Raw genomic sequence first — 25,045 nt, forward strand, 5'->3', positions numbered from 1 at the left:
TCACTCCCAAAGGGTGACGTCACCGCCCCGCGCCCCACGTGACCTCACCCAGCCAGGGGCCACGTGCTCCTGCTCCACCAATGGCGGCCGCCCGGGCTGGGAGGCGGGTTGCTACGTAACTTCCGCCTACACTGGGCCTACACTGTCCGGGCCTACAGTGCCCCTCGGGCCTAATACGGGACAAGGTCGGTCCCGTACGGGACAAACCAATTTAGCCCAAATAGACGGGATGTCCCGGCTAATACGGGACAGTTGGCAACCCTAATGTTATCCCACTTTCTAAGCCACTCCCTGCAAGGGCTCTGTCAGAGTCCCCGCCCCCTCCCGTCATCAGTCTGAAGAAGGGTCTCGACACGAAATGTCACCCATTCCTTCTCTCCCGAGATGCTGCCTGACTCGCTGAGTTACTCCAGCATTTTGTGTCTACTTTTGATTTTTAACCAGCATCTGCAGTTTTTTTCCTACATAACTCTCACTAATCTTTCCTGGGATTGTTAACTGGCAATCTGCTGCCACCCATGAGTACACCTTTCATTCCACATGGCTGTTTCAGTGGCCGCCTCTCAATGTTGGTACTGCTGTAGGCCAGAAAATGTAAACAGATCTCAGTCACGCAATGGAGGTTAACATTCTTGCAACTGGACAAACCAGTTTGGTGCTCGAATGACTGCTGTTTACAATGGGGCGGGTTTACCTTGCTGAAAAACATTTATTTAACCTTGCCAAAGAGAAACAACCAACAGATGGTTTTCAACCGGAATAAAAACTTGCAATATAATCAAATGCAAGGTACCACAGTTTGTAATGTAAATACATGAGACGGGGACCATCACATCATGAATCTCAGAGGTTTATGGCCCTTCGGATCAACGAGTTCACTAATGGGGGAGTCTAGGGCCAGAGGTCACAGCCTCAGAATTAATGAACGTTTCTTTAGGAAAGAGAGGAGGAAGAATTTCTTTAGTCAGAGGGCGGTGAATCTGTGGAATTCCTTGCCACAGAAGGCTGCGGAGGCCATCAATGGACATTATTAAGGCAGAGATAGATAGATTCTTGATTAGGTAGACACAAAATGCTGGAGTAACTCAGCGGGTCAGGCAACATCTCGGGAGAGAAGGAATGGGTGACGTTTCGGGTCGAGACCCTTCTTCAGACTGAGAGTCAGGGGAGAGGATGCCAAAGAGGTAAGAAAGGGCAAGGTGTGACAATGAGACATTAAAGGAGATAAGGCTTAAGGACAATGTAGAATAGATCATTGTTAGCTAGGAGAAGGTGGCAATGAAGCACACAGAGGCGGAGGGACGGAGAGAAAGGGAAAGCAAGGATTATTTGAAGTTAGAGAAGTCAATGTTCATACCGTTGGGGTGTAAGCTGCCCAAGCTAAATATGAGGTGTTGTTCCTCCAATTTGCGCTGGGCCTCACTCTGACAATGGAGGAGGTCAACCACTTTGACCTTCAACAATCTTACAAGGGTGAAGGTCACATCTTCAGTCACCCAGAGGGGTCACCACTGAGCCATAACTGAAACACCTACACAAATACTCGAGCTACAAGATGGCAGGTGTGGACGTCAGCTGTCAGTGTACAAAGATACAATGACTGAAAACAGACACATCCATATCTAGGGTTGCCAACTGTTCCGTATTAGCCGGGAGATCCCATATTTTGGGCTAAATTAGTTTGTCCCGTACGGGACCGCCCTTGTCTCTACTATTTCTACTCCCTAGCGTTTGAGGCTCTCTGAGGGGGCGCTGTGAACTGTTTATGTATGTGCTGTTATGTTTGTGTGCCATTGTATGTTCGTTTCTTAGTAGCTGAACTGATGTACAGCACTTTGGTCAACGTGGGTTGTTTTTAAATGTGCTATACAAATAAAATTGACTTGACTTGACTTGTCCCGTATTAGTAGGGTTGCCAACTTCCTCACTCCCGAATAAGGGACAAAAGGTGACGTCACCGCCCCGCGCCCCACGTGACCTCACCCAGCCAGCGGCCACATGCTCCCGCTCCACCAATGGCGGCCGCCCACGCCGGGCGGCCGCCATTGGTGGAGCGGGAGCACGTGGCCGCTGGCTGGAAGAGGTCACGCGGGACGGTGACGTCACCCTTTGTCCCGTATTTGGGAGAGAGGAAGTTGGCAACCCTGTGCACGTCCAAGAAGGTGACACAAGGAGTATAATGTGGGAAATCCAAGGATATTCTCGTCGGTAAGAAAAGAAAATTATATCGTGAGGAAAAAATACTAAACACCAGTTTCCATTAGCAATGTGAAATGTAGGAAATAAATGTGCAGGAACAGTAAACACGAGGAAGCGAAACAGCAGGCTGTCTTTATTGCACTATGGTTGATGTTGAAGTTTACTTAACGGATTTATAGGAGATGCTGGCTCAAAAAGACAGATACTGTCAACAAAGAACCACACGGTACTAACCACGCTCGCACCTTGCTCCTACAACATAGAAACAAAGAACCACAGAAAATAGGTGAAGGAGGAGGCCATTTGGCCCCTCGAGCCAGCGCCGCCATTCATTGTGATCATGGCCGATCATACACAATCAGTAACACGTGCCTGCCTTCTCCCCATATCCCTTGATTCCGCTAGCCCCTAGAGCTCTATCTAACTCTCTTATAAATTCAACCAGTGAATTGGCCTCCACTGTCTTCTGCGGCAGAGAATTCCACAGATTCACAACTCTCTGGGTGAAAAAGTTTTTTCTCACCTCAGTTTTAAATGGCCTTTTATTCTTAGACTGCGGCCCCTGGTTCTGGAACTGTGGCCCCTGGTTCTGGTACAATGGCCCCCTGGTTCTGGAACTGTGGCCCCTGGTTCTGGAACTGTGGCCCCCTGGTTCTGGAACTGTGGCCCCCTGGTTCTGGAACTGTGGCCCCCTGGTTCTGGAACTGTGGCCCCCTGGTTCTGGAACTGTGGCCCCTGGTTCTGGAACTGTGGCCCCTGGTTCTGGAACTGTGGTCCCCTGGTTCTGGAACTGTGGCCCCCTAGTTCTGGAACTGTGGCCCCTGGTTCTGGAACTGTGCCCCCCTAGTTCTGGAACTGTGGCCCCTGGTTCTGGACAGGGAAGATATAGGAGTCGTAAACCTCTTCCACCATGTTGAAGAACACCTTTTATCCCCAACAACCATCAGGTTCCAGAACACTACACACTAAGCTCCACCTTGAACTTCCATGGTTTGTCTCCGGTCGGACTAGTTTAATTTAGTTTACAGATTCTAGCGTGGAACCAGGCCCTGCGGCCCACCATGTCTCTGGGATCTTGAATCCTGCTCCTTCTCTGGCTGAGCCACCTGCACCATGACGCAAACAGATCTGGGTGGTTGAATCACCTGAATGACCTGGGCAATTGGAAGGTTTCAGGCCATGTGCTGGATTAACATAGACGGGTGCCCATTCAACTGTGGGCCGAACAGCCTGCCTCTACACTGCAGGACTCTAATGACCCATTTCACAAATTAACAAGGGCCCAGCGGTAGAGTTGCTGCCTTACAGCGCTTGCAGCACCGGTTCGATCCCAACTACGGGCGCTGTCTGTATGGAGTTTGCACGTTCTCCCCGTGACCTGCGTGGGTTTTCTCCGAGATCTCCGGTTTCCTCCCACATTCCAAAGACGTGCAGGTTTGTAGGTTAATTGGCTTGGTAAATGTAAAAATTGTCCCTAGTGTGTGTAGGATAATGTTAATATGCTCGGCGCGGACCCCGATGGGCCGAAGGGCCCGTTTCCACACTTTATCTCTAAACTAAACTAACGTTGATTCTCCAATTCTAGTGAATGCTTCTGTGCTCTGGGAGCAGGTTGGTCACCCTGGGTTAACCCATTCAGAACAGTGGGGCACAATTATATCAACGCAGCGGTAGAGCCACTGCCTTACAGAGCCAGAGACTCGGATTCGATCCTGACAATGGGTGCTGTCTGTACAGAGTTTGTACGTTCTGCCCGTGACCCGGGGCGGCACGGTAGCGCAGCGGTAGAGTTGCTGCTTTACAGTGAATGCAGCGCCGGAGACTCAGGTTCGATCCTGACTACGGGTGCTGCACTGTAAGGAGTTTGTACGTTCTCCCCGTGACCTGCGTGGGTTTTCTCCGAGATCTTCGGTTTCCTCCCACACTCCAAAGACGTACAGGTATGTAGGTTAATTGGCTGGGTAAATGTAAAAAAAAAAAAAATTGTCCCTAGTGGGTGTAGGATAGTGTTAATGTGCGGGGATCGCTGGGCGGCACGGACTTGGGGGGCCGAAAAGGCCTGTTTCCGGCTGTATATATATGATATGATATGATATGACCTGAGTGGCTTCTATCCGAGATCTTTGGTTTCCTCTCACGCTCCAAAGACGTGCAGGTTTGTAGGTTAATTGGGCTCGATACAAGTGTAAATTGTCCCTCGTGTGTGTAGGATAGCGTTAATGTGCGGGGCTCGCTGGTCGGCGCGGACTCGGTGGGCCGAAGGGCCTGTTTCCGCGCTGTATCTCTAAACTAAACTCTTCCCCTGAATCCTTTATAAAACACCCAAGCCACTCCAAATTATGCAACTTTGGAATTACCAGAAGAATAATTGTGGATTAGCTTTGATGTTCTCCCTGTGATGGGATCCTGTGCCGTGGGACGAGGTTCTTCACCCTGTGACAACCAGTTCAGAAGAGTGGGGCACCATACATCAACTTTCACAGGGGGTACCTCCAACTGCACAACATTCTGCTCTGTTCATCAACAAGAATGTTCATTTGAGGAAGGACGTCCTTGCTATTGAGGCAGTGCAGCGTCGGTTCACGAGGTTAATCCCCGGGATGGCGGGACTGTCATATGAGGAAAGATTGGAAAGACTGGGCTTGTATTCATTGGAGTTTAGAAGGATAAGAGGGGAACTTATAGAGACTTCTAAAATTATAAAAGGACTGGACAAGCTGGATGCAGAAAAAATGTTGGGGGAGTCCAAAACCAGGGACTAAGAATAGTCACAGTCTAAGAATAAAAGGGAGGCTTTTTATAACTGAGGTGAGAAGTAACTTTTTCACCCAGGGAGTTGTGAATTTGTGGAATTCTCTGCCACAGACGGCAGTGGAGGCCAATTCACTGGATGAATTTAAAAGAGAGTTAGATAGAGCTCCAGGGACTAGTGGAATCAAGGGATACGGGGAGAAGGCAGGCACGGGTTACTGATTGTGGATGATCAGCCATGATCACAATGAATGGCGGTGCTGGCTCGAAGGGCCAAATGGCCTCCTCCTGCACATATTTTCTGTTTCTAAGAATCTTCTGACCTTCTCTCTCTCCTCAACGAGGAAAATTGAAGCAAAGCTGCCACACCCATCGTAACAAGAGATTACTTGTATTGATCAAGCAAGCTCAAGCCAGTGTTACAAGCGAGCGGCTAGATTGACAATGTTCTGCATTTGGAAACATCCCATTCTCAGCAGAGGAACTCAAGCCTCACTGTTTTCTCCCCCACCCCCCCCATCTTAATTAAAGTGTACAATTCCAAGAACGTATAGGTTGGTCGGCAGAGAAGGAGAAGTTTCACCTAATGCACATTAATCCGTCTTGTGCAAGATCTGTTTAAAAACAAAACCGTACCAAGAAGTGTCAAGCCTCATTTATGAGGAAGGTACACAAACAATGAACCCAAACCCTGCTATTATTCATAATAAGGCCTGGAGTTGCGCAAAACATAAAGTGCTGGAGGCATTCAATGGGTCAGGCAGCATCTGTGGAGGACATGGATAGGCGACGTTGTGAGTGGGACTCTTCCTCAAACTGATTTAAGAGAGGGGGGGGGGAGCTGAAAAAGAGACAATACAGTGTGCTGGAGTAACTTAGTGGGTCAGGCAGCATCTGTGGAGGACATGGACAGGCGACGTTATGGGTGGGACTCTTCTTAATCTGAGGAAAGACACCTAATCTGAGGAAAGACATTCTTGCCTTAGAGGGAGTACAGAGAAGGTTCACCAGATTGATCCCTGGGATGGCAGGACTTTCATATGAAGAAAGACTGGATAGACTCGGCTTGTACTCGCTGGAATTTAGAAGACTGAGGGGGGATCTTATAGAAACATATAAAATTCTTAAGGGGTTGGAGAGGCTAGATGCGGGAAAATTGTTCCCGATGTTGGGGGAGTCCAGAACTAGGGGTCACAGCTTAAGGATAAGGGGGAAGTCTTTTAGGACCGAGATGAGAAAACATTTCTTCACACAGAGAGTGGTGAGTCTGTGGAATTCTCTGCCACAGAAGGTAGTTGAGGCCAGTTCATTGGCTATATTTAAGAGGGAGTTAGATGTGGCCCTTGTGGCTAAAGGGATCAGGGGGTATGGAGAGAAGGCAGGTACAGGTTACTGAGCTAGATGATCAGCCATGATCATATTGAATGGCGGTGCAGGCTCGAAGGGCCGAATGGCCTACTCCTGCACCTATTTTCTATGTTTCTATGTTTCTTCAGGGACAGATAAAGCCCGAGGAAGGGGACATCTCAGGTCATAGAGTAATACAACATGGAACCAGGCCCTTCGGCCCTACTTGCCCACACCGGCCAACATGCCCAAGCCACCTGCCTGCTTTTGGTCCATATCCCTCCAAATCTGTCCTGTGCATGTGAACCCTTCTTCACAAAGAGGGATGGGGGAGGGAGAACAATAGGTAGATACAGGTGTGTGTGTGTGTGGGGGGGTGGGGGAGGTAACCTGGGATTTGATCTGTTTCCAATAATGACACTACCTGTGAATTAATTGCAATACCAGGAGAGAAACATTTGTTTAGATTTTTTAGATTTAGATTCTACAGCGCGGAAACAGGCCCTTTCGGCCCACCAAGTCCGTGTAGCCCAGCGATCCCCACACATTAACACTATCCTACACACACCAGGGACAATTTTTTTTTACCCAGTCAATTCACCTACAAACCTGCACGTCTTTGGAGTGTGGGAGGAAACCGAAGATCTCGGAGAAAACCCACGCAGGTCACGGGGAGAACGTACAAACTCCGTACAGACGGCGCCCGTAGTCAGGATCGAACCTGAGTCTCCGGCGCTGCATTCGCTGTAAGGCAGCAACTCTACTGCTGCGCCACCGTGCCGCCCAATTGTTTGTTTTACCAATGCCACTGTGTAGTAAAGGTTTGTGCTGGTTCAGAATATTAAGTGATGAGAAAGGAAAGCATGCTTGGGGGGAAAAAAAACAAAATTGTTTTGACCGAAGATACTCAAAATGCTGGAGTAACTCAGAGGGACAGGCAGCATCTCTGGAGAGAAGGAACGGGTGACGTTTTGGGTCGAGACCCTTCTTCAGAGTCTGCCTGTCCCACTGAGTTACTCAAGCATTTTGTGTCTATATTCGGTGTAAACCAGCATCTGCAGTTCCTTCCTACCCAAAATTGTTTTGACACGCACACTAGACTGCTCATCTAAATTCTTCTGAGAATCTACACCTTGGTGTAATACCGGTGGATATTTCAAGAGTTCTTGACTTTGTTGCTGAACATATTACTACATAAGGTGTGGCTGGAACTGAAATCATAAAAAAATGATTGGAGTACAACATAATTACTGATGAGACATGATTGAAAATTTTACAGACGGTAACTGTGTATGCAGCATTTAGAGCATTTACTAAATAATGAACTGCTGATGTCTGGTGGTGTACCAGGTAAAACACCCCCCGTTCAAATTAAGACTAATCATAACATTTAACTCAGAAACTGCAATGGTGCAACAGTAATAGACAATAGACAATAGGTGCAGGAGGAGGCCATTCGGCCCTTCGAGCCAGCACCGCCATTCAATGTGATCATGGCTGATCATTCTCAATCAGTAGCCCGTTCCTGCCTTCTCCCCATACCCCCTGACTCCGCTATCCTTAAGAGCTCTATCTAACATTGTCAACGTGGGTTGTTTTTAAATGTGCTATACAAATAAAATTGACTTGACTTGACTTGACTAACTCTCTCGTAAGCATTCAGAGAATTGGCCTCCACTGCCTTCTGAGGCAGAGAATTCCACAGATTCACAACTCTCTGACTGAAAAAGTTTTTCCTCATCTCAGTTCTAAATGGCCTACCCCTTATTCTTAAACTGTGGCCCCTTGTTCTAGACTCCCCCGACATTGGGAACATGTTTCCTGCCTCTAACGTGTCCAACCCCTTAATAATCTTATACGTAACTGGACAAAGGGGGAACAAAATCTTGGGAAAATGAAGCAGGCTGAAGACAGGTCCCGACCCGAAACGTCACCGATCCACGTTCTCCAGAGATGCTGCCTGACCCGCTGAGTTACTCCAGCACTCTGTGAAACGTCACCTATCCATGCTCCCCACAGATGCTGCCTGACCCGCTGAGTTACTCCAGCACTCTGTGAAACGTCACCTATCCATGTTCTCCAGAGATGCTGCCTGACCCGCTGAGTTACTCCAGCACTCTGTGTCTTTTTTTATTGTGTCTAAAAACGGAATCAAAGGATATGGGGAGAAAGCTGGAACGGGATACTGATTTTGGATGATCAGCCATGGTCATATTGAATGGCCTACTCCTGCACCTATTTTCTATGTTTCTCTAATTTAAAAGAGTTAGATAGAGCTCTGGGGGCTAGTGGAAGCAAGGGGTATGGGGAGAAGGCAGGCACGGGTTACTGATTGTGGATGACCAGCCTTGATCACAATGAATGGCGGTGCTAGCTCGAAGGGCCAAATGGCCTCCTCCTGCACCTATTTTCTATGTTTCTATTGCAAACCGAGATACTGCCGCTCACAGCAGACTGAGCAGGGTCAGTGTGCATTGATGGAGGCCACCTGTGGTTCCCTTGCACATGAACTACTATCCCGAGGATAGGCAAAAAATGCTGGAGTAACTCAGCGGGACAGGCAGCATCTCTGGAGAGAAGGAATGGGTGATGGTTTGGGTTGAGACCCTTCTTCACACCTATTATCTGTAGATTAGTGTAATGGTGTCACTCATGTTATGCATCATGCTTTTGTTGCAACCTGGATTGAAACACCTGGATAATGATCCATTATCAACCTGGATAATGGATAATAATCCTTACACCTGGATAATAGAAACATAGAAAATAGGTGCAGGAGTAGGCCATTCGGCCCTTCGAGCCTGCACCGCCATTCAATATGATCATGGCTGATCATCCAACTCAGTATCCCGTACCTGCCTTCTCTCCATACCCCCTGATCCCTTTAGCCACAAGGGCCACATCTAACTCCCTCTTAAATATAGCCAATGAACTGGCCTCAACTACCTTCTGTGGCAGAGAATTCCACAGATTCACCACTCTCTGTGTGAAAAAAAACTTTCTCATCTCGGTCCTAAAAGACTTCCCCCTTATCCTTAAACTGTGACCCCTTGTTCTGGACTTCCCCAACATCGGGAACAATCTTCCTGCATCTAGCCTGTCCAACCCCTTAAGAATTTTGTAAGTTTCTATAAGATCCCCCCTCAATCTTCTAAATTCCAGCGAGTACAAGCCGAGTCTATCCAGTCTTTCTTCATATGATCCAAAGACTTTATTAACTACATAGCAAGCACGACCCCACTTACACTAACCCGAATCTCGCAAGCAGTGGTCACTCAAAAGCTAAAGGGGCGTAACGACAAAAGCATGACACATAACATGAGTGACACCATTACACTAATCTACACTATCCTAGCGCCACTGTGTTAGACGGCCGTGGTTATGAACGGCATTGGTCCCACCTGTCAGGAACTCCTTTGTGTCTGCCGGGCAGGGCGTTTCCAGACCCCGGCGAAGAGAAGCTTCCGGAAGGATTTCGAAAAGGCGCAACTCTCTCCACTGCCGCCACCGTCGACGCCGTACTGTACAAAGTCTCCGGGTAGCTAACCGGCCTGGAAGGTAAATGGAAATGTTTGGCAAACCCAACCAGATCAAAAGCTAAATATTTCATGACCGTTTAATAACAGCGATGGAAATAGTTCCTTCCTCCGCAAAATTGTTTTGACACGTACACTAGACTTCATCTAAATTCTTAGAAACACAGATGTATTCACAATGAATGGCGGTGCCGGCTCGAAGGGCCAAATGGCCTCCTCCTGCACATATTTTCTATGTTTCTATTGCAAACCAAGATACTGCCGCTCACAGCAGGCTGAGCAGGGTCGGTGTGCAGTGATGGAGGCCACCTGTGGTTCCCTTGCACATGAACTACTATCCCGAGGATAGGCAAAAAATGCTGGAGTAACTCAGCGGGTCAGGCAGCATCTCTGGAGAGAAGGAATGGGTTAGATTTAGCTCTTAGGACTAACAAAATTAAGGGATATGGGGAGAAAGCAGGAACGGGGTACTGATTGTGGATAATCAGCCACAGTCGCATTGAATGGCGGTGCTGGCTCGAAGGGCCGAATGGCCTACTCCTGCACCTATTTTCTATGTTTTCAATGTTTTTAAATTCTTCTGAGAATCTACATAATTCCAGTGGCTCCCGGCCCTGCTCTCGAATCTACATAATACAAGAGCTCTCGACCCTGCTGTAGAATTCACACCCACAGCAAGCCCTGTCCAGCGACTTTCCCTTGCGACCGCAGGAGATGCAACACCTGTCCCTGTACCTCCTCACTCACATCCACTCAGGGGCCCCAGCAGTCTTCCCAGGTGAGACAGAGGTTCACGTGCACCTCCTCCAACACCAGTACTTGTGTCTGCAGAATCTTACACGTTCCGCATGGCTAAATCGCTCTCCATTTTGTAGGGGACTCCGTAGACAGCAGCTTCTACACACACCGCCTGTACCAGTTGGAAAGGAAAGGGCAGCAAAAGCAACATGGACCCCAGCAGCTGGAAATAGGCACAAAATGCTGGAGTAACTCAGCGGGCCAGGCAGCATCTCTGGAGAAAAAGGATGGGTCATCAGACACTCTGAAGAAGGGTCCCGACCCGAAACGTCAGCTATCCTTTTTCTCCAGAGATGGCGCTTGACCCGCTGTGTTACTCCAGCATTTTGTGTCTAAACCTGCATCTGCAGTTCCTTCCTACACCAGCGGCAGGAAGTTGTCCTCCAACCCACACACCATCCCGACGGAAACATATCGATCCGCAGGAAGGAACTGCAGGTGCTGGTTTAAGACCCGAGATGGGCACAAAATGCTGGAGTGACTCGGTGGGACAGGAGGCATCGCTGGAGAGAAGGGACGGGCGACGCTTCAGGTCGAGACCCTGTCAGACTAAAACGTCACCTATTCCTTTTCTCCAGAGATGCTGCCTGACCCGCTGAGTTACTCCAGCATTTTGTGTCTGGAAACGTACGGATGTTCACTCACGGCCTGGCCTTAACGCTTGCTAGGGTTGCCAACTTCCTCACTCCCAAATACGGGACAAGGTGACGTCGCCGCCCCGCGCCCCACGTGACCGCCCCGCGCCCCGCGTGAGCTCACCCAGCCAGCGGCCACGTGCTCCCGCTCCAGAGCGGGAGCACGTGGCCGCTGGCTGGGTGAGGTCACGTGGGGCGCGGGGCGGTGACGTTACCCTCTGTCCCTTATTTTGGGGTGAGGAAGTTGGCAACCCTACTGATACGGGACAGTTGGCGACCCTACCGCTTGGCGTTCTTTGCTTGCGATTCGCTGTAGGCGGCCGGGCCAGCGGGCTGGCGGGACGTCTGGCCTCCGCCGGGAGTCTGCGCGTGAGCGCCCGCCGGCCACCGCTGCGGCTGCAGCCCGTTGTGGGCCGCGGGGCCGCTCCACTGCAGCGTGCTGTTCCTGTAGGGTGGTCGCAGGCCGGCAGGCATGCCCTCGCTCTCAGTCTTGCTGTCCATGGTGCGCATTTCATGCAACTCAGAGCAACCCCTAGGAGGAAGCACACCGGCGTGGCGACAGAATTAGGATCACCGCCCCAAACCATGCTTCATAAATCACGCATTTAATTCGGGCAAAACCATAGACACGTCGTTCAGTTTAGAGATACAGCGCGGAAACAGGCCCTTCGGCCCACCGGGTCCGCGCCGACCAGCGATCCCCGCGCACATTAACACTATCCTACACCCACTAAGGGACAGTTTTTACATTTACCAAGCAAAGGTAGACACAAGATGCTGGAGTAACTCAGCGGGTCGGGCAGCATCTCGGGAGAGAAGGAACGGGTGACGTTTCGGGTTGAGACCCTTCTTCAGACCCTGTCTACAAACCTGCACGTCTTTGGAGTGTGGGAGGAAACCGAAGATCTCTGAGAAACCCCATGCAGGTCACGGGGAGAACGTACAAACTCCGTACAGACGGCGCCCGTAGATTTAGATTTTTAGAGACACAGCGCGGAAACAGGCCCTTTGGCCCACCGAGTCCGCGCCGCCCAGCGATCCCCGCACCGATCCTACACACACTGGGGACAATTTTTACATTATACACAGTCAATTAACCTACAACCCTGCACGTCTTTGGAGTGTGGGAGGAAACCGAAGATCTCGGAGAAAACCCACGTAGGTCACGGGGAGAACGTACAAACTCCGTACAGACGGCGCCCGTAGTTGGGATCCAACCCGGGTCTCCAGTGCAGCATTCGCTGTAAGGCAGCAACTCTACCGCTGCGCCACCATGACTGCCCTCTAGAGGAACAAGATAGACCACTCGACCCTAAAAACCGTAGTGTGTCACGGCGCCATTTTAGTAGGCAGAAACATTTAATCACAAAAATAACAAAAATCTGTGAATTGATAGATGAGATATATTCTGCATTTTAATGGTATCATCACACAACCTGTTCCCCCACAATATTGATTACACTGCGAGAGGCAGAGCGAGCGGCGGGTTTTGCTTACTAAAATGGCTCCTTTGCGTACTACACTTCAGTATAGGCGATTTCAACGGAGTGGTCCATCTTGTTCTCAGATTGCCATCAGAGATAGACACAAAATGCTGGAGTAACTCAGCAGGTCAGGCAGCATCTCCGGAGAGAAGGAATGGGTGACGTTTTGGGTCGAGGCCCTTCTTCAGACGACCCGAAACGTCACCCATTCCTTCTCTCCTGAGATGCCTCCTGTCCCGCTGAGTTACTCCAGCATTTTGTGTTTACCTTTGACATCAGAGTATTTTTCTTTCCTGGGCCTATAAATGCCTCATAATTCAGAGACACCAGAGTGGCAAGGAACAAATTCAATGCGACTTTCAGTTATGAAAGAATCCTTTTGGCATCACGTCTTGCTTTCTTTCATAGATATGTCATAGAAATATTTTCTTCTGCTGCTGTGACTTTTGCATGGGACGTGCAGGGAATGGAAGGATGTGGATCGCACGCAGGCAGAGGAGATTAGACTAACTTGGCATCATGCCCAGCAGGAACATTGTGGGCCGAAGGGCCTGTTCCTGTGCTGTACGATCTATTTCCCTGGACCTTGCAAGAACACACAGTCTGAAGTTAAACCCCTTCCCCACCAATGAATGAATGAATGAATAAATAAGTTTATTGATCAAGTCTGGGGAGGACTACAATTGGGATTCAGTCACCTTGGATAGACACAAAGTGCTGGAGTTACTTAGCAGGTCAGGCAGCGTCTCTGGAGAAAAGGAACAGGTGACCTATCGGGTCGAGACCCATCTTCAGATCTTGGCTTAATCAAGTTGTGTGGGAAAGAACTGCAGATGCTGGTTTAAATCGAAGATAGACACAAAATGCTGGAGTAACTCAGCGGGACAGGCAGCATCTCTGGGGAGAAGGAATGGGTGACATTTCGGGTCGAGAAGTCTGACTGAAGAAGGGTCTCGACCTGAAACGTCACCCATTCCTTCTCTCCGGAGATGCTGCCTGTCCCGCTGAGTTGCTCCAGTCTGAAGAAGGGTCTCGACCTGAAACGTCACCCATTCCTTCTCTCCGGAGATGCTGCCTGTCCCGCTGAGTTGCTCCGGCATTTTGTGTCTATCTTTGGCTGTCACGTTGACAGGGCCAATTTGATAACTGGTCTCCTTGCTAGCTGCTGTGAGAGCGGGCTGTCCATTTAACATTAAGCACACACTATCCACAGATTCCACCCTCGACCAAGGCATGGTCGAGCATAGCTGCGAGATCTATTTATTTGAAATGTCAGCCCACTGACTCCCACGTAAAGAATAATACACAACAGTATCTGGGGTCAGTGGAGTTGATCCTCAGCAAGCAGGCAAATAAAACGCTACACATGCCAGGTCAACCTACACTACTCTCAATACCCTCCCAAGCTAATCACAGTGTAGATGCCACTGCCGAGAGCCATGAGCCAGTAGTTAGGCAGGCTGGGAGAAGATGTCCACAGTTCCAGCATCTGAACAGACAGCCAGAATCCGAAGACATCCAGTTAGCTCCAGAATGTGTAGAAAAAAAACTGCAGACGCTGGTTAAAATCGAAGGGAGACACAAAACGCTGGAGTAACTCAGCGGGTCAGGCAGCATCTCGGGAGAGAAGGAATGGGTGACGTTTCGGGTCGAGACCCTTCTTCAGACTGATGTCAGGGAGGGGGCGGTCCTAGATGCCCCCCTCAACGCCACCATGCGGAACATCACCGGCTGCCTACGCCCTACTCCCACGGATCTCCTGCCGGTGCTCGCAGGTATCACGCCCGCCAAGCTTCACAGAGAGTTCTTCACTCATAGGCTGGTGTGCAAGGCCCCGTCCGAGATGCTGCCTGTCCCACTGAGTTACTCCGGCATTTTGTGTCCACCTTCGGAGTTAGCTCCAGAACTTGGTGGGGATCCAAGTCAAGTGGTTTGGCGTAAAGCAACATGAGCCTCTGAGGATAGCGTTTGCTTAATCTTAAATAGACAGCCCCCCCTCTCAGCTGCCAACAAGGAAGCCATTTATCAGCTTGGCCAGGGGATAATTAAGTACATTCGGACCATGGGTAAGGCATGCGGAAGGGTGAGAAGATTCTTGGCATGTCACTCCTGTGAAAGGAAACACTTTGTCCTGACGGATTAAATCACTTGTGAAATTTACTTTTGAGATGGTAAACTTTGTCTTCAAGCATGGCTGGACCGCCTCATAACAAAAAATTCTCTTTCCCAGCAGGCAAGACTTCAAATTGAACAGTGCGGACAATTCCAGGCAGGGTCGTTCAGCGAAGAGGTGGCTTCCCAAGAATGGAGACAGAGTCTGAAGAAGGGTCTCGACCCGAAACGTCACCCATTCCTTCTCTCCAGAGATGCTGCCTGTCCCGCTGAGTTACTCCAGCATTTTGTGTCTGTCTTCGGTCTAAACCAGCATCTGCAGTTCCTTCCTACACATTTTGTATACTTGTCCAAATGTCTTTTAAAATGTCAGCTTCACCACTCCAACCATTTACTCCTCCACCCACACGGACTGCAACAGTTCAAGCTGGCAGCTCACCACCACCCCAGCCTTGCCAGTGATGCCCAAGGGCATGAAAAACAAACATGCTCAGACAAAGGCACAAAGTGCTGGAGTTACGCAGCAGGTCAGGAAATATCACTGGAGGACATGGATCGGTGACGTTACGGGTCAGGAACCTTCTTTAGACTGATTTCAGTAAGAGGGACAAAGCTGGATAAGAGGTAGCTTTCTCACCCCCTGCTATAATCCGTCTCAAAAAGGAGAACATGGTGATGTTTCGGGTCAGGTCTGAAGAAAGGTCTTGACCCGAGTCTCATTGTCTTTGATGTCGTTTCCACACCTTACCCATCTTTACCTCTGTGTCACCCTCTCCCCTGACTCTTAGTCTGAAGAAGGGTCTCGACCCGAAACGTCACCCATTCCTTCTCTCCAGAGATGCTGCCTGACCCGCTGTATTACAATAGACAATAGGTGCAGGAGGAGGCCATTCGGCCCTTCGAGCCAGCCGCCATTCAATGTGATCAAGGCTGATCATTCTCAATCAGTACCCCGTTCCTGCCTTCTCCCCATTTCCCCTGACTCCGCTATCCTTAAGAGCTCTATCCAGCTCTCTCTTGAATGCATTCAGAGAATTGGCCTCCACTGCCTTCTGAGGCAGAGAATTCCACAGATTCACAACTCTCTGACTGAATTTTTTTTTCTTCATCTCAGTTCTAAATGGCCTACCCCTTATTCTTAAACTGTGGCCCCTGGTTCTGGACTCCCCCAACATTGGGAACATGTTTCCTGCCTCTAACGTGTCCAACCCCTTAATAATCTTATACGTTTCGATAAGATCTCCTCTCATCCTTCTAAATTCCGGCATTAACAGTTCATTGTGACCATCCCTCTCCTCCACAGCTGCTGAAACCCTCATCCACGCCTTCATCACCTCTCGTCTGGACTACTGCAACAGCCTCCTCTATGGCTCACCCTCAAAAATCATCAACAAACTCCAACACATCCAGAACTCCGCTGCCCGTCTACTCACCCACTCCCCGACCCGTGACCATATCACCCCCGTCCTTTACAAGCTCCACTGGCTCCCCATCCCCCAGAGAATCCAGTACAAAATCCTCCTCATGACATACAAAGCCCTCCATAACCTGGCCCCATCCTACCTGACTGACCTCCTCCACAGGCACACTCCCACCTGCACCCTCCGCTCTGCTGCTGCCAACCTCCTGTCCCCCCCCATCCGGACCAAACTCAGATCCTGGGGGGACAGGGCTTTCTCCATCGCTGCTCCCACCCTCTGGAACTCACTACCCCAAACCGTCAGAGACTCCTCCACACTCACCACATTCAAAACATCACTGAAGTCTCACCTGTTCAGCACTGCCTTCAACCACTGAAGGTCACCTCACCTTCTGTCTCCTTTTCTCTTCGTTTACTCATTTATCTATTTATTTTCTTTTATGTTTTAGTAAACCCTGTAAAGCGTCTTTGAGTGTTAGAAAAGCGCTATATTATTATTATTATTCGTACATCACCTCACAATTGAACAGAAGGACTAAACTGCTGTGTCAAAATAAACCGACTCCTCTGAAACAACTGATAAACAGGGCGGCACGGTGGTGCAGCGGTAGAGTTGCTGCCTTACAGCGCTTACAGCATCGGACACCCGGGTTCCATCCCGACTACGGGCGCCGTCTGTACGGAGTTTGTACGTTCTCCCCGTGACCGCGCGGGTTTTCTCCGAGATCTTCGGTTTCCTCCCACACCCCAAAGACGTACAGGTTTGTAGACAGAGTCTGAAGAAGGGTCTCGACCCCAAACGTCACCCATTCCTTCTCTCCCGAGATGCTACCTGACCCGCTGAGTTGCTCCAGCATTTTGCGTCTGCCTTTGCTGTGCACCTCTCCACTCAATCCCAGACCAGGCGACGGATCTCCTTGTACAGAAGTACTTAATCAGGCGGCCCCAGCAAACTTAAGGTAGCACAAAATGCTGGAGTAACTCAGCAGGTCAGGCAGCATCTCAGGAGAGAAGGAAGTCCCTTCTTCAGACTGCAGATTTAATACATCCACGGCTTGTGGCCCAAAAGGCGCACTGCCAAAACATTCACTGAACCATTTTTCACAAGGCTCCTCGCTGTTAAGTTACCTGGAACTCCCTTGAACAAGCTGCCGACAGTCTCATGGCCTCTCAATACCTGGAGCGCAGAGAGTGACAATACCTTCTCGATCCAACAGAGCCTCGCTGTTCAAATGTTTTATTTACAGGGATGGTAACTTTGTCTTGGCTCGCTGTCTCTCTCTCTCTCTCTCATGCACAAGATTACAACTTTTACCAAGAATTTAAAATAGATCGCTCTGCCCAAACATGTTTTCATGTCGTCACATTGAAAGCGTAAACCAGGCGTGGTTACGATAATGTCTGCAAAAACTCCACATTAAAGCTGTATCATCCTACAGTTTTGATGTCATCATTCAGTCAGGCAGGAAAACGACTAAACTAGTTAACAAAATATTCTCTTTAAAAGGGGCAAAGTTAATTGAACTAAAAACGATGCTCAACAGCGTACTCACGGGTGTTAGGCGTTAACGGGGAAAGGCAGGAGAATGGGGTCGGGAGAGAAAGACAGATCAGATGTGATTGAATGGTGGAGTAGACTTGATGAGCTGAATGGCCTTATTCTGCTCCTAGAACCTATAAACTCACACTCTTTGGTCAGTCCTGCCGCCTTGGGTGAGTACACACTCTCTCTGATTTATTCCCTTCCTGGGAGAGTGCCGGGGGAATGGTTGTTCATTTTAGTTTAGCGATGCAGCATGGAAACAGGGCCTTTGGCCGACTGAGTCCACGCTGGCCATCGATTACCTGTTCACACTAGTTCTCTGTGATCCCACCTTTACTAACCTGGCAGATCTCAGAATAGGAACCCAAACCACCCTGCCCCCCCCCCCCCCCCCAAAATCTTTTGTGATATCCCACCGCTGTTGATTCCAACACAGTCTTACAGCACGGAGACAGGCCCTTTGGCCCATCTTGGCCAAGCTGTACACCTGGGCCATTTTACAGAGGCCAGTTAACCTACAAACCCACATGTCTTTGGGGCGTGGGAGGAAACCGGAGCACATGGAAGAAACACAGGCGGTTACTGGGAGAACGCGCAAACTCCACAAAGTCAGCACCCTTAGTCAGGGTCAAACCAGGGTCTCCGGCGCGGTGAGGCAGCAACTCTACCGCTGCGTCGCACTTTCCATCTCCCTACTTCTGCTTCTAGAACTCATGAACATCCATACACTAAAACTCTCGTTTGTTTGTTTGTTTGTTCCTGAACAGCAGCCAAAACGGTACACGATAGCGCGACAATTTTAGGCCCACCTTACTCACCGTCGTCACTTTGGTGCTAATGGAAGAAGTCTCATTGAAATAGGTGTTATATTTTTTAAGTGATTCACATTTTAAAGTTTAAATCTATCTCCTCGGGATGGAGGGGGTGGAGCGAGGGGGGTGAGGGAGGGAGGAGGGAGCATAAGGGGGATGGAGTGGAGGGGAAGGGGAGGGAGGAAGGAGGATAAGGGGGGTTGAGGGGGGATGGATTGGGAGGAGGGGAAGGGGAGGGGGAGGATAAGGGGGGTTGAGGGGGGTGGAGTGGGGGGAGGGGAGGGGGAAGGGGAGGGGGCGGGGGGAAGGGGAAGGAGGAGGGGAGGTGGAGGGAGGGAGGGGGGAGAAGGGAGGGAGGGGGGGAGAGGAGGGGGGAAGGGGAGGAGAGGGTGCTGCACCAATGCAGGAGAGGTTTCGGCCCAACGGGTCCACTTGGTCTAGTAAACAGATAAAAGTTTATCCCTCAGTCTCTTTCATTCTTGAGGATAAGGGGGAAGTCTTTTAGGACCGAGATGAGAAAACATTTCTTCACACAGAGAGTGGTGAGTCTGTGGAATTCTCTGCCACAGAGGGTAGTTGAGGCCAGTTCATTGGCTATATTTAAGAGGGAGTTAGATGTGGCCCTTTTTGCTAAAGGGATCAGGGGGTATGGAGAGAAGGCAGGTACAGGCTACTGAGCTGGATGATCAGCCATGGGTACAATGACAATAAAGATATATTGTATTGTATATTGAATGGCGGTGCAGGCTCGAAGGGCCGAATGGCCTACTCCTGCACCTATTTTCTATGTTTCTATGTTTCTATTCGAGTCAGAATTTCAAGTCAATCAACTGCAAACCATCAAGAAAAATGCCAGACACTACCCTCCACTTGATTACCTACTACCTTGCACCCTATTTAAAGAGATGTTACTGTGAACGAAACCAAAACTATATTTAGTTGTTTTCGACCACACTTTGTGATCCAACCATAATTCCACACAGTGCAGGGTGGTGCAGAGGGAAACAGCTCATCGATGGGCTTGCCAAACATTAATAATTCTGTATGTTGGGAAAACATTTTATTTAAGACAGAACTAGTCCAACTCGATCCAAGCATTTTATTAGCAGGATTACAATTTAAAGCCAGAATTGCAACTGCCGGAAGTGGAGTTTGTGGGACAGGCCAGAGCAAGGCTTGCCTTTAACCTGTGTAGGAAAACAAAACTGCAGATGCTGGTTCAAATCGAAGGTAGACACAAAATGCTGGAGCAACTCAGCGGGTCAGGCTGCACCTCGGGAGAGAAGGAATGGGTGACGTTTAGGGTCCCGCCCCCTCCCCTGACATCAGTCTGAAGAAGGGTCTCAACCCGAAACGTCACCCATTCCTTTTTTAGATTTGCCTTTGGCTCACAATGTCCCAATTTCTAGTTTAGTTTAGTTTAGAGATACAGCGCGGAAACAGGCCCTTCGGCCCACCGGGTCCGCGCCGCCCAGCGATCCCTGCACACTAACACTATTCTACACCCACTAGGGACAATTTTTACATTTGCCCAGCCAATTAACCTACATACCTGTACATCTTTCCTTCTCTCCCGAGATGCTGCCTGACCCCCTTGTCTACCTTGCCTTTAACTTACTGCATGTACATTCAAGGGATAAAGTCTTTCCCTTCGGCACTAATTCCAGTGAGATTAGCCTCTCTACCGTACCACTCCCTGCTCAATTCAGTTCAGTTCAGTTTAGATTGGTTTATTGTCACCTGTACCTGATACATCCGGCATCTGATGGGGAATGGGTTGGCCATGCAGCCTTTCAGTTGAGTTTATTGTCACGTGTGCCGAGGTACAGTGAAAAGCTTTTGTTGCGTGCTAACCAGTCAGCAGAAAGACAATACCCGATTCCAATCAAGCCATTCCCAGTGTACAGATTCACGATAAGGGAACAACGTTTAGTGCAAGAAAAATCCAGCAAAATCCGATCAAAGATAGTCCGAGGGTCTCCAATGAGGTAGATAGCAGTTCAGCACTGCTCTCTGGTTGTGGTAGGATGGTTCAGTTGCCTGATAACAGCCGGGAAGGAACTGTCTCTGAACCTGGAGGTGTGCGTTTTCACACTTCTATACCTCTTGCCCGATGGGAGAGGGGAGAAGAGGGAGTGGCCAGGGTGCGACTGGTCCTTGATTGTGCTGCTGGCCTTGCCGAGGCTGGGTAAGGTGTACATGGAGTCAATGGAAGAGATTTATTCACAAAATGCTGGAGTAACTCAGCAGGTCAGGCAGCATCTCAGGAGAGAAGGAATGGGTGCCGTTTCGGGTCGAGACCCTTCTTCAGAGAGGTCGGTTTGTGTGATGGTCTGGGCTGCATCCACAATTCGCTGCAATCAATTCCCAATTCTGATGAGGGGACCTCAGCCTGAAATGTCCACTTCATTTCTCTTCCCGTAGATGCTGCTTGACTTGATGAATGTTACCAGCTCGTTGTATTTTGGGTAGCCGGCTAGATAGCACCACATAGAACAGTACAGCACGGGGACAGGCCCTTTGGCTCACAATGTCACAATTTCTAGTTTAGTTCAGTTTAGAGATACAGCGTGGAAACAGGCCCTTCGGCCCACCGAGTCTGCCCTGACCAGCGATCCCCGCACACTAACACTATCCTACACACACTCGGGCCAATTTATACCAGCCAATTAACCTACAAACCTGTATGCCTTTGGAATGTGGAAGGAAACCGAAGATCGCGGAGAGTCAGGGGGAGAACGTGCAAACTCTGTACAGACAGCACCCGCAGTCAAGATCGAACCCAGGGCTCTGGCGCTGTAAGCGCTGTAAGGCAGCAACTCTACCGCTACGCCACCGTGCTGCCCTAAGATGCCAAATTAAACTAATAGACAATAGACAATAGGTGCAGGAATAGGCCATTCAGCCCTTCGAGCCAGCACCACCATTCAATGTGATCATGGCTGATCATTCTCAATCAGTACCTCGTTCCTGCCTTCTCCCCATACCCCCTGACTCCGCTATCCTTAAGAGCTCTATCTAGCTCTCTCTTGAATGCATTCAGAGAATTGGCCTCCACTGCCTTCTGAGGCAGAGAATTCCACAGATTTACAACTCTCTGACTGAAAAAGTTTTTCCTCATCTCTGTCCTAAATGGCCTACCCCTTATTCTTAAACTGTGGCCCCTTGTTCTGGACTCCCCCAACATTGGGAACATGTTTCCTGCCTCTAACGTGTCCAACCCCTTAATAATCTTATATGTTTCGATAAGATCCCCTTTCATTCTTCTAAATTCCAGTGTATACAAGCCTAGTCGCTCCAGTCTTTCAACATAGGACAGTCCCGCCATTCCGGGAATTAACCTAGTAAACCTACGCTGCACGCCCTCAATAGCAAGAATATCCTTCCTCAAATTTGGAGACCAAAACTGCACACAGTACTCCAGGTGCGGTCTCACTAGGGCCCTGTACAACTGCAGAAGGACCTCTTTGCTCCTATACTCAACTCCTCTTGTTATGAAGGCCAACATTCCATTGGCTTTCTTCACTGCCTGCTGTACCTGCATGCTTTCTTTCAGTGACTGATGCACTAGGACACCCAGATCTCGTTGTACGTCCCCTTTTCCTAACTTGACACCATTCAGATAATAATCTGCCTTCCTATTGTTACCACCAAAGTGGATAACCTCACACTTATCCACATTAAACTGCATCTGCCATGCATCCACCCACTCACACAACCTGTCCAAGTCACCCTGCAACCTCATAGCATCTTCCTCACAGTTCACACTACCACCCAGCTTTGTATCATCTGCAAATTTGCTAATGGTACTTTTAATCCCTTCATCCAAGTCATTAATGTATGTTGTACATCTCCTCTTTTTCAACATGATTCATATCCCTGCATATCCATGTACCTATTAAGAGCCTCTTAAACACCACTATGGTATCTGCCTGCACCACCACACCCAGCAGCACGTTCCAGGCACCAAGCACTCTCTTTATAAAAACAACCCGCCCTGCACATCTCCTTTGAACTTTGTCCCTCTCACCTTAAAGCTAAGGCCTCTACTCTTTGATATTGGCACCCTTGGAAAAAGGTTCTGACTCTCGACCCTATCTATGACTCTCATAATTTTATACACTTCTATCCCCTTCTTAACTAGGTGCGCCAAAACAGTGGTCCGCTTTGACTGTAATAATTATTCTGCCAGCAGTGTACTGAAGCCATGTTCCCTTTGGAAAGACGTCAAGGTTGAGCTTAGTTTTGGAACCAAATTGGGAGGCAGTGCCTGATGCGGGGAAATCTAAAAGGCGCTCGTAAATCACTGCACTGTGATACAGGTACACCACCTTTCATGTACCTTTGTTGCCTCCATCACAGTGAGGGGGTGTTTGGAGTCACTGTGATGGACGTTTGTGTTGGGGTCATGTGTCTTGTGTTCTTTTTTTTTTTTGTGTGACTGCTATGTAATTTCGTTCGGTACCTTGGTACCGAATGACAAATAAAGCTCTGTTGACTGTTGACTGTTCAGTTGAGTTTACTTTAGTTTAGAGGCTCAGCGTGGAAACAGGCCCTTCGGCCCACCGAGTCTGCACCGACCAGCGATTCCCACAAGCTAACATTATTCTAGTGACAATTTACATTTACACCAAGCCAATTAACCTACAAACCTGCACGTCTTTGGAGTGCGGGAGGAAACCGAAGATCGTGGAGAAAGATTACGCAGGTCACCGGGAGAACGCACAAACTCTGTGCAGACAACACCCGTAGTCAGGATCAAACCCGGGTCTCTGGCGCTGTGGGGCAGCTGCTCGAACACTACGCCACCCTGCTGCCACTTGTTTCGTTCTGATTGTTTAAATTAAATTGTTTAAATTTAAATAAATTAAATAAATTAAATTATTGCATGGTATGGGAGGCGCATTCCCAATCTCGTTGTACCCCTGTACAATGACAATAAAGATATATTGTATTGTATTGTATTGTATTTGGCAATTTCAAGATTAAAAACATCCCGATTAATAATGATGAAGACAAAAAAAAAAGTGGTTTCTTAGCGAGCGCAAAACAGCTTAGTTTCAACCTGCTGAATTCACAGCACAGTCCACCACCATTCAACAACAAATTTGCGCTGTTAAGTAGGATTATAAACGGTCGCGTTTGGCGCACTTGAAGGGGAGTCGGTGGTTCTTGAAGCAGTGCCAATTAAAAGAAAAACTACTCTTTGCAGATTGTGTTTCATTTCCTCTCCTCCCCTTTGGCTCGGGCAAGACAAAACTAGCCCCATTATAGAGCAGCACACAAAAGCTTGAAAAGGCAGCTTTGTGCTCCACAGAAACATAAAAAGAAAAATGAGTCACAAAGGAGGAAGGTTTTAAACAAAAACCCCAAATCATCTGGCCTTGATTGGTCACGTCAGGATGGAAAGCCATTGAAGCAGGCAGCACACACTACATGCTACTCCGAGCTTTTCATTAAGTTCACAGGACAATGCCTCAGATGGGGAACATCTTCAAATTTAAAAAAAAAGTACATAAATCTCTCCAGCCTCAGTTAAACAACTCTGGGAGCCAGGCACCACCCACATCATAATGGCTTGTTTGGCAACGCTGTTTACATTACAGCATAGAGCTTTAAACAAGAACAGGAGTAGGGTACACACATCCTTGAGCCCACTCCACTTTTTAATAAGATCACGGTTAATCCCTTTACATTAGTCATTTCCCCCTCCTTTCCTCACACGCTTTGATCTCCTGTTATTGCAAAACATCAGTCAGTATCACTTGAGCATGAACAGCCTTACAAGCCGGAGAATACAAATCGGGATCCCCGGAGGGGAAAGGTTTTTCACCAAGTGACCAACTCTGTTATCTGGGACCCTCACATCCAGGTCGTCCAAACCTGAACAAACAGCCTCTTGGGATCTAGCGATAGATTTGCTGCCTCACAGCACCAGAGACCCGGCTTCGACCCTGACTACTACGGGTGCTGTCTGCACGGAGTTTGTACATAGAAACATAGAAAATAGGTGCAGGAGTAGGCCATTCGGCCCTTCGAGCCTGCACCGCCATTCAATATGATCATGGCTGATCATCCAGCTCAGTAACCTGTACCTGCCTTCTCTCCATACCCCCTGATCCCTTTAGCCACAAGGGCCACATCTAACTCCCTCTTAAATATAGCCACTGAACTGGCCTCAACTACCTTCTGTGGCAGAGAATTCCACAGATTCACCACTCTCTGTGTGAAGAAATGTTTTCTCATCTCGGTCCTAAAAGACTTCCCCCTTATCCTTAAGCTGTGACTCCTGGTTCTGGACTCCCCCAACATCGGGAACAATCTTCCCGCATCTAGCCTCTCCAACCCCTTAAGAATTTTATATGTTTCTATAAGAGAGATTTCTATAAGCCCTGTGACCGTGTGGGC

The 25,045-nt window shown here is 48.9% G+C and overlaps 1 protein-coding gene across 7 annotated transcripts in view; it reads right to left on the reverse strand.

Annotated features, from left to right (window-relative positions):
- Positions 1 to 25,045, reverse strand: part of sipa1l3 (signal-induced proliferation-associated 1 like 3) — a 220,905-nt gene that overhangs the window by 47,591 nt on the left and 148,269 nt on the right. For 5 of the 7 annotated variants that reach the window (XM_078431196.1, XM_078431197.1, XM_078431193.1 and 2 more), the window contains exons 10-11: positions 11,550 to 11,798; positions 9,699 to 9,848 (exon numbers count right to left, since the gene is read on the reverse strand). The exons of 1 other annotated variant lie outside the window; for it this stretch is intronic. In XM_078431196.1, the coding sequence (XP_078287322.1) occupies positions 9,699 to 9,848; positions 11,550 to 11,798 (399 nt within the window). The remainder of the gene's footprint in view (positions 1 to 9,698; positions 9,849 to 11,549; positions 11,799 to 25,045) is intronic. One more of the 7 variants, XM_078431198.1, reaches the window with a different exon arrangement.

Source organism: Rhinoraja longicauda, chromosome 41 (assembly GCF_053455715.1).
Source record: "Rhinoraja longicauda isolate Sanriku21f chromosome 41, sRhiLon1.1, whole genome shotgun sequence".
Taxonomy (NCBI): domain Eukaryota; kingdom Metazoa; phylum Chordata; class Chondrichthyes; order Rajiformes; family Arhynchobatidae; genus Rhinoraja; species Rhinoraja longicauda.